Raw genomic sequence first — 9,468 nt, 5'->3', positions numbered from 1 at the left:
CATCCTTCTGTGGCTGGCCTCTCTGGGCTGGGAGGCTGTACTTGGGGACACGCCATCTTCCACCTGCAGCTGCAGGGCCTGAGGACTCCCAGACTCCTCTGTGGGGGGCAGAATCAGGAAGAGGGGGATTGGATGAGGGCCACAGCTTGTGAGATGTTGAGAGGCAAGTGTCTGATGTGTCCCCAGCTCAGGTCCCCTCAGGCTACCGGGTGGTTTCCTGAGACTCCCCGGGGCTAGCAGCCTCAGCTGCTCCCTGGAAGGCCTGACCAGCTGGGTTGCATCCCTAGGGTGGAAAGGGGCAGCCCTGGGAGGGTCTGGGACCCACGGCGGGAGACATAAATCAAGGATGCAGGCAGCCGGAGGGGGAAGGAGGTTTATTGTGGTTGCAGGGATTTGAGGCCATGGCTCCCAAGGGTGAATCACAGTTGCATTTTCTGGAAGAGCAAAGAACAGGATGAGAGACTGTTATAGGAAAAGGGGGCATGGCAGGCAGCCCCAGGCCTTGGCAAGGCTGTCTCTCTTCTATCCAAGGGGACTGACCCCCCCATCCCAGCGTTTCAGACCACTGTGCCCATGGGGCTGAGAACACAACCTGTCCCCAGTGTGAAAGCCCCCGGCCCGGAGTGATGCTCTGGTCCCCCAACCCTCAAGATATATGTGGCCCTCCACTCTGCCCCCTCTTCTCTGCTGAGCCCCGCTCTCATGGAGCCACATTTCACTTCTGGGGCGACTGGTGGGGTGTCTGGGATGGGGACATAGGTATTTGCGAAAGCCAGTGGATGAGTGGCCGGAGAGGTTAATGGCCATTTCCTTCACCATAACCAGCTCCATGCCCGCATACAGTGAGCACTCAACCCTTCTTGAATGAGTGAGTGAGTGAATGGATGATGAAGTGATCAAATGAGTGACAAATGAGTGAGTGAGTGACTGTCAGAAGGAAGGAAGGGTGGGTGAGGGAGGGTGGACTGGAGGGCGCAGGGAGAAGGCTCAGAGCCAGGCACCCACCTCATTGATCCAGCTGTTGTAGGCGGACACGCGGGTGAAGACCGTGGGCTTCTTTTTGGTGTTGCAGCCCAGCCCGGAGCCGAAGCTGACTATGCCCCGCACCTCCCAGGAGCCGTTCTCGGCCTGGCAGTTCAGCGGGCCACCCGAGTCCCCCTGTGCCAGGCAGAGCAGATGTCACCACCAGGCCTCCCCCACGGGCAGGCTTAGGGAGCAGGGACTGGTCAGGCTGGGAGGTGTGGGTTGACCTTGGCCTTGGTACCCCTTGTTTGGTCTTATCCTGTCTGTGGTGAGGGAGGCAGAGAAGATGTGGTTTGGGGGGTGTCTTGGCCTCAATTCTGGGCTGTCAGACTAGCTCTTGGTCTGCTGTGTGATCTCGGGATGGTAATAACTCTCTCTGTGCTTCAGTTTCCCTTGCTGTTCAGGTCACCATGTCTAAGACTCCTTGACTGCTCAGAGGGGTGAGGATGCTGGGAGCTGTGCCGGAGACCCTGGGAAGTGAGGGAGGTGGAGCAGGGAGGGGTCATGGGTTTGAGAACAGCACAGTCCCTGAACCGCCTGGTGCTTCCTGGGTCTGTGTCAGACTCCCTAAGTCCTCTATCTCCCGGGACTGACGGGGCTGCTGGCATGAAGGAACATGTGCACACACTTCAGTGAAGTCTCTTCTATGCTTTGGAGACTCAGTGTTCACAGCAGCCCTGTGTTTACTCTAGTCCCATTTTATGGATGGGGAAACTGAGGTCTGGAGAGGTTAAACAGCCTGCCCAAGATTACACAGCTACTGAGTGGTGGGACAGGGACTGGAAATCAGAGACTCATGCTGGCTCTCATGCTCTGGCTATTGTGCTGGGAAGTGGGGTAAGGGGAGGAGGTGGGAGTGACAGATGTCCTCTAAGCCTCCTGGGCCCAACCAGGGCTCAGTCTGCTCCTGAGACAGAACGCATCCTGCCCCCACAGTGAAAGCCCCCAGTCCAGAGTGACCCTCTGGCCCCCCACTTACGTTTATTTATGTGGGTCTCTCCACTCCCCACCCTCTGCATTCCTCACTGCCCCCTTCCACTTGGCCACCTGGAGAGGGACGGGGTGCAGGGCCCGGACACTCACGTTGCAGGCTGAGATGACGCCATCACCCCCTGCGCACACCATCGTGTCCTTCACCATGGTGCCCCACCAGTCGCTCTGGGTGCACGTGGCATGATCCACCACAGGCTGCAGGCCCTGCTGCAGCTCATCCGCAATGGGCCCATTGGCTGTGGAGAGGACACATGGTGCCGGGAGGGTCAGCCCAGGCAGCCGCAGGCCTTCGGGAGCGCAGTGCTGCATGGGGCTGGGGCAGGACCCAGGTGAGCTCCGGCTAGGCTTTGTGGGAACCACACACATGCCCTTCATCAAGAGGACAGACTGTGAGCCAATGGTCCCAACTGTGTGGGTGGGAGACCCCGTGGAGCGTGGGGCGGGGGAGCCGACCAGACAGAACGAGTCCGTGGGAAACCCTCCAGGAATAATCACTGAGTTGAGCTATCTTTAACTTGGATTCTGGGGTTTTAATTGTCCATTGTGTCCTTGTAGGTCTCTGCCTTTAGTGTCACACATTAAAAGGTCTTTCTCACCCTCAGATTTTCCAAGTATCGATCTGCATTTCCTCTACATCTTCTGCATTTGCACGTATCCTCATTTACCGTTTCGATTCAGCTGGAGTTGATTTGGGCACATGGTATGCCATAAGGGCGAATGCCCTGCTGGCAAACGGCTAGTTTCATTTTTTTAGTAGTCACTTACACGGCCCTTAGTATGTGCCAAGCCTTGTTCTAAGAGCTTGACGAATTCGAATCCATTTAATCCTTCCGTATTCCTGATATGCACTTGTTAGAGTGTCTGTCACAGGGTATGTATGTGCCTCTTAACTGTTTGTATTACAAAGTTAAAAAAGATGTGAAGATGTTTAGGCCAAAAGGAAAAATGGTGGGCAAATAAGGGTGGCGTGCTTATTGTGGGAGCCGCTTCCACCGGGAAGGCTCTCGTGATTTGTCAAGGGGCTGTACTCACTCCAGAGGCGGCCCCAGCCAGTGACGTAGCAGGGATAGTCTTGGGGCAGCAAGGAGCCCTCCTCCGGCAGGCATGCCGTCTGGATGGTGTCACTCAGCAGTACGGGCTCCGCCAGCTTGATGAGGGCAATGTCATTGCTGGAACCAGAGCAGAGGTGGTGAGCACGGCCGAGGGCCCTGGCCCCACGAGCCAGCGCTAGGAGGCCCCCGGCTGTGAGTTGAGAGTCAGGCCTGTGGTGACCGGAGGTCCTCCATAAACGTCCCAGGCAGCCAGCTTTTACCGGCCAACAGGGATGTCAGACGGCAAATGAGCCACCGTGTCACAGGTACACCCACCCCTTTAGATGTAGCCACGTCCTCACATCACACAGGGCTTTACGGTGGCGAGACTAGAGCAGAAGCATTCCAAACCACCGCAGGCCATGTATCAACCAGAAATCACGCTAAAGAAAACTGGAAATTATAATGATAAATGAAGGACACTTGCAGATGCAATTTTTAAATATTTTCGCGTTAACAGAATGAAAGCTGGCAACCCCAGGCGGACCTGGCTTGATTCTGGGTTTTCAACATCCTGGGCTGTGTGGCCTGGGACATACTCCTTCACCTCTCTGAGTCTCAATTCCTCGCTAGGGCTGTTGGGAGGATTAAATAAGTGTCCTGTGAAGTGCTTCCTGCAGTTAGGGTGAGGCACGCAATAAAGCCGAGCTTGGCTTCGCCTCTGGCTGAGACTTCAGGGGGTCTCAGTGTCTTTATTCATCGTGTACCTTCTGGGGACCCTTGGCCAATGAAGGAGATGCCAGCTAACATTTTGCCATTTTGCTTAAAGCGGTCGTCAGCTGGCTGTTCAGGATATGGAAGGGGTCCAGGGACAGGGTGGGGCAGGTTCTGTCTCAGGGACCCCTCCCCGCTCGTCTGTGCTGCTCCCAGGGGCCCACAGACGGGCACTCACCGCACCAGGAAAGAGTTCCACTTCTCGTGGACAAAGATGGTGTCCACGCCCACGATCCGGGAGCCCTCCTCGTTGTCCTCTGCCAGGTTGTTCTTCCCCAGGGCCACACGGTAGGTCAGGGTGTTGCTGAGCAGAGGAGGGGACCGGTCAGGGCCGCCTCCGTCCCCTCCGGCCAATGGGGTGGAGAGGAGACTCGGAGCTTTGGTGATCCAGCTCCATAGCCACCGGGAGAATTGTTGGGGGAAGGGAGTGTCCATTCCTGCTGACCCTTTCCAGGACCTGGGGTAGGGACCCTGGTCTTGGAGTCAAGGCCACTTGGGTAGCCTGGGGCCCCGGTTCCCTCACCTGTAATGGAGTGAACACTGGAACTCACTTCCCAGGGCAGCTGTGAGAATGAATTAACTGGTCCGTCGCCTCTTGCCTACGTGCCTCGTTAACTCGTCGCCACCCCCCCACCCCGGTGCTCTGCCACACCAGCTGCCACGTTATTTCTCCAACACACCAGTGGGCTCCCTCCTCCAGGCCTTCGCATTGGCTGTTCCTCCACCTGGAACACCCTTCCCCGAGACCAATTTCTTTCAGGTCTTTGCTCAAATATCCCCCTTTCAGAGAGATTGTCCCCTGGTCACCTCACTTAAAACAGAATCCCTCATACTTTTTAATCCTCTTCCTGCCTTTTTTTTTTCTTCGTTGCCACTTGATATGTTAAGTATTGACTCATTGAATGGTCTGTTGCTCTATTTTTCACTAGGATTTAAGCTCCAAGAGCAGACTTTGTCCTCACTGCTGTGTTCCCTGGCACATAGTAGGTGTACAACAAATGTTTGTTGAATGAATAAACGATGAGCTAAGGTACTGGATGTAAGTAGTAGCTTAGTTAGCCCAGTGCCTGGCTTGGTGAGAGCAGCTTAGCGGGCTCCCACCCGAGGACGGGGGTGGGTTCTTCCAGCATAACTCCTGCTCACCTGATGCAATGGGCCGCCGTGAGGACGTAGTTGCTGGCGATCAAGGTGCCACCGCATGTGTGCCTCCACGTGTCATCTCTGAGGTACTGGAGGGAGATCTGGAGGAGGGTGCGGAGGGCCACGTGTCAGCCCCCAGGGACCCTTACCCCCATCCCCACCTCCCACCCCTCAGTAGTGTGCTCACCTGCCAGGGCCAGCTGTGGGGCCTGGCATCGTCTCCTCCCACCACTCGGGCTGAGAGGTTTGGCAGGAAGCTGGGGACCCCACAGCTGGAGGCTGGGGGAGACAAGAGAGGAGGTGCACAGGTGAGAGGGGCTGGCATCCCGGTTGGGGACGGGGCAGGTGGAAAGAGCACAGACTTTAGGCAGCCATGGGTTCAGATTTCACTGCATGACTTTGGGGAAACCATCTAGTTCTCTGGGCCCTGGCCTCCCTTTCTGTGAAATGGGAAGAATGGCTGTAACCTGGGAGTTTGTATGTGAACAAAATTAGCCAATGCACATAAAGAGTTTAGTGGAAGGCCTGGTACAGAATAAATGCTTAATATGTTAACGGAAATAAAAAGGTGGCTGCATGTGCCTGAGTGCCCAGGGACACCTGCGTCCTTCATCCTTAGCCTGCCGTCCCTTTTTAGACCACAGCATAATGCGGTGTGTGAGCACTGAATCCAGAACTCCGGCTGTCATAACTGGGGAGTGTGTGTGGGTCAGGGGCCTGTGCTCCACAGTGAGGCAGACCCAGACTCAAATTCTGGCTCGACCACTAACCAGCCATGTGGTCTTAGGCAAGAGGCTGGGCCTTACTGAGCCTTCATGTCCTCATCTGTAAAGTGGAGATATCACTAGGCCCTGCCTCACAAGGCTGTTGTGAGGATCTGGTGAGCTCCTGCACGTGAAGGGCCTGACGCCGCGCCTGGCTCACAGTAACCATGCAATGCACAGCAGCTGCTATTATTATTGCTGCTGCTATTGTTATCTGCAAGGACTCTTCATCAAGTGCTCTCATTTGCCAAAAACGCCAGTGAGGTTTAGAGGTGAAGTGGCTTGTCGGAGGTTCTGTTGGAAGTGAGTGACATCCCAGCCAAGTTCCTTGATTCCTAATCTGGGAGAAGGCCCCTGAGGAATGGGTGGGTAAAGCATCCCCGGGAGGGATGCCAACACTGGGAAGGGTAGGCCCCAGGCTCCCTGCAGTGAAACCAGGAGCAGGCATTTACTGTGTCCCCAGGCCCACGCCTCATCTGTAATACTCACCCTGGGGGGGTCAGACCATTAGCTCTATTTTGTAGACATGGAGGCATATACATATCCCCCCAGCAGGCAAGGGGCTCGTCTGACACACAGCTAGTCAGCAGTATCTGAACCCACGTGGGACCCCAAAACTTCTTTCCTGGAGCCCTGGAGAATGAAGGGCCCCCTGCTCCCACCCGTGTCCCCAGGAAGCTGGCCCAGTCTCCCTTGCTCTGGCTGCAGCTGGTCCCCCACCCACACCTTACCATAGGCCAGAAGCGCGGCGAGGACCGTGACACCCAACATGTTGTGAGTGGGACTTGCTCAGGACCGAGTGGCTGTCGGGATGGGTGGGGGCGCACTTATAGGCAGAAGGGGGGGTGGTCAAGGCTGAGCCACTCCTTGGAGAGAAACCTGGTCCGACAAGGCCCTTTCCCTGACCTTGAGTGGTTACTGTTTAATTTGGACAGGAGACGGGGTTGGCCCAGAGGCATGGATCCCCAAATCTCCTGACACAGAACAATTTCTGGGGTTGTCAGGTTTTGGGGGTCCACTGCTCTGCTTGGAGTATGTTCTCATTCTCTTCCCCAACTCATTCTTTTTAATCATCATTTATTGGGCACCTATGGTGTACCAGGCATTGTGTTCAATACTTCTTGCATTCACTGAGTTCTCCCAACAACACGAAGTAGACATTTTTGTCCACTCACTAAAGATGAGGAAGTTGAGACTCAGGAGGTCAGTGACTGGCCAGGGTCACACAGCTGCTTAGCAACAGAACCAGGATTTGAAGTCAGCACTTTTAACACCAGTCTTGGGGGGGGCTTCAAACTGCTGCGGTATACCACTTCCTCCCCTGTCTTTATAGTTCTCTCTTGCTTCCTCTTTTTTCTTTCTCCCTATTTCCACTAATATAGTCTGGTCTTGGGGTATCCTCTGCTTTCCAGCACCTGCTCCCCAGACTATGGATGGAGGTGAGGTCCAGGCAGCCCCTGGAAGGTGCCTGGTTGGACAAATTTCTATCTAGAGTTAGCTCAGCTGTCTCTCTGCAAAGCTGTCTTGCTGTCTCTGTCTTGCTGTCTCTAACATGGGTGGACGGGACCAGATGCATACCCAGGCTTCTTTCAGTTCTAAGTTTCCATGACTTGAATGTCAAGGTCAAGTGGCACAGCTGGGTTAGTGACTTGGTGTGGGTCCAAAGCATTATGTGCCCAGAAGTTCTATCCAGAGCCTGGACAGGCTAGGGTCCAGTCTATGTGTGGTTTAACCCATTTGCCCCAAAGCCTGACTTCATTCAGCCTGGTTACGGTCTGCTCTTCCTCCCCTTCATCCATGTGCTCCTTGGAAGTCATTTTCTGAGCTGGGCCCGGGGGGTTACCTTAGGAATTATTTCCCAATAAAGAAGTTCAGAACATTATGCACCTCACTGTTAATAGTGGTTATCTGGAGGCACAGGAGGATTCTAACTTACATATTTTATACAGCTTAAATTCTTTTTTAAAACAAGCATGCATTACTTTGTAATATAAAAATCAGTAAAGTTCTGATGAAAAATAAGACAGAGTCAGGGAGCGTGAAGGTGTGTATAGGGGTATCTCCTGCTGTGATGTTCTTAGGCCCTAGGGGTGTCTGGGGGACCTCAGGCTGTGGGGAACTTTCTGTGGCATTCTAGAGGCTAGTCTTAATAGAGGGGTTAGTACACCTTAGACCCAGGACTGTTGGTCCCCAAGCTCTGCAAAGGGTCACTCTGGTCTAGGGACTGACATTGTAAACAGAGAGGTGGACTGAACTAGGTGACAGGTCTTGGGGGTCAGTAGGGATTAGGAGGCAGGGGACAAGACTCCTGGCTTCTGTCTCAGCCAGTGACTTATTTTGGATGGCCCCAGACCTCGGGCAGCCTCTTTGGGCCTCAGCTTCTCTTGAGCAACCTGGGAAAAATGGTTAAGCGGGCTTCTATGTGGGGAGTTTGCTGATTTGTACTCAGAGAAATAAAGCAGTTTCTTAGTGCCCATTTCAGGCGTACGTGTCTGTAGATACACAAGCGTATGGGGACAGGAAGACAGACACACACATGCCTCCAAATCCACTGACAGGCACATACCAGTGTCACACATCCAAACATGTGCACAAACAGAAATAGCCCCAAAGGCACAGGTGCACAGGTGGTGAGGTACCTGTGATGAAGAGTCGTTAATTTTTTTTCTTTTTGTTCACAGAGAAATTGACCCTTTTCTTGGAGGGAAGTTGTGGCTGCTCTGGAAGGTGCAGACAGCATCAGCTTTAGGGGAACTCCTTGTTTTGAAACATTTCCCAGGTGGGGCCCTGTAGGTAAGGCAGCACCAATGGTTGTACTTGGAGAAAACTGAGAGTCACCTTCATTTCCTTCAGATGCTGAAGATGGGAGTTGGAGCGCTTTGCTCCGTGCTGGACCATGCTTCTGGGGGACAGAAAACCTAGAGCCTTCACTTCCTAGCTGTGTGACCTTGTGCTAGTGCCTCAATGTCTCTGTGTTTCCACACACTCATCTATAAAATAGGGGTAAAAAGTGGCACCTGCCTCATGCTGGTGGGGAGTGTCTGCCAGATGGCAAGCACCATGTAGATGTAGCCTGCTAACTGTTGTCATCTGGTTCTTAAGAGAAAGCTTGAGTCTGACAGTCACTGGGCCCTTTGGCCTTTGGGGGCCCCTTCCTCCATTAAAAAAATACTAAAATTTATGTCTTATGATTGCATGAGCATAGAGACTAATATAATCTAGTTTGGACTATATTCATTTTTTCCCCCTGCTGATTTTAAAATAAACTAGAACATTACTGTGGGCCCAAAAGGTATGGTGGGCCCCAGGCCTTGTGCCCACCATGCTGACGGAGAAACGGACCTCGGCAGAGGCCACTCCTTGTGGCAGGTGATGTACAACCGAGTGGCTGAGAGCGAGCCTCGGAAGATTCTGTGGATCATCATAAGCGTCTTCTCTGGGCCCTGGAGGTGCTTTTAGCTGTGCCCCCGGCTGCCAGGGAGAAAACTGGGTTCTCACTAGGCGGGGGCAGGAGCTGCCTCTGGCATGGGCCCAGCTAGTGTCAGCCCCTCCCGACCTGGCCCTGGTGCAGGCAGCAGTTGGTCAGAGGACGTCACTATTCCAGGGGCCCAAACTGCCCCTGTTACAGTGGTGACCTTGGCTGGCTCACCCCATTTTCTGGCTATGGTAACCAAGATGGAAGAAGCCGCCCCCGGGCACTTGCCAATATCTGCGGGGAGGAGCCCTGGGGGAGTGGGTTTGTC

At 54.1% G+C, this 9,468-nt stretch overlaps 1 protein-coding gene and 1 long non-coding RNA gene across 2 annotated transcripts; one reads left to right on the top strand and one right to left on the bottom strand.

Moving 5' to 3' along the window:
• Window positions 1–359: 359 nt before the first annotated feature.
• Window positions 360–6,610, bottom strand: CTRC (chymotrypsin C). Its single transcript, XM_036914307.2, has 8 exons — window positions 6,457–6,610; window positions 5,149–5,240; window positions 4,965–5,062; window positions 4,000–4,125; window positions 3,049–3,185; window positions 2,107–2,252; window positions 1,006–1,158; window positions 360–434 (listed from the first exon to the last, which is right to left on the bottom strand). Exons 1-8 carry the CDS (start codon window positions 6,494–6,496, stop codon window positions 420–422), a joined length of 807 nt encoding a protein of 268 aa, XP_036770202.1. The 5' UTR covers window positions 6,497–6,610; the 3' UTR covers window positions 360–419.
• Window positions 4,944–8,921, top strand: LOC130683647 (uncharacterized). The gene is made up of 3 exons (XR_008997533.1): window positions 4,944–5,047; window positions 5,137–5,269; window positions 8,579–8,921. It is a non-coding gene; the product is annotated as an uncharacterized LOC130683647 (long non-coding RNA).
• Window positions 8,922–9,468: the final 547 nt, after the last annotated feature.

Source organism: Manis pentadactyla, chromosome 4, assembly GCF_030020395.1.
Source record: "Manis pentadactyla isolate mManPen7 chromosome 4, mManPen7.hap1, whole genome shotgun sequence".
Lineage (NCBI taxonomy): Eukaryota > Metazoa > Chordata > Mammalia > Pholidota > Manidae > Manis > Manis pentadactyla.
The sequence above is the reverse complement of the archived record's forward strand: the minus strand, read 5'-3'. Positions and strand labels throughout refer to the sequence as shown.

Bases quoted from the DNA above. Each gene is read 5' to 3' on its own strand.
- CTRC (XM_036914307.2), bottom strand. From the start codon at position 6,496: ATGTTGGGTGTCACGGTCCTCGCCGCGCTTCTGGCCTATG. The intron at 5,063-5,148 runs GTGAGCACACTA...ACCCTCCTCCAG, and splicing joins CCCACAGCTGGCCCTGGCAG to ATCTCCCTCCAGTACCTCAG. The intron at 2,253-3,048 runs GTGAGTACAGCC...TCCTCTCCACAG, and splicing joins TGGCTGGGGCCGCCTCTGGA to CCAATGGGCCCATTGCGGAT.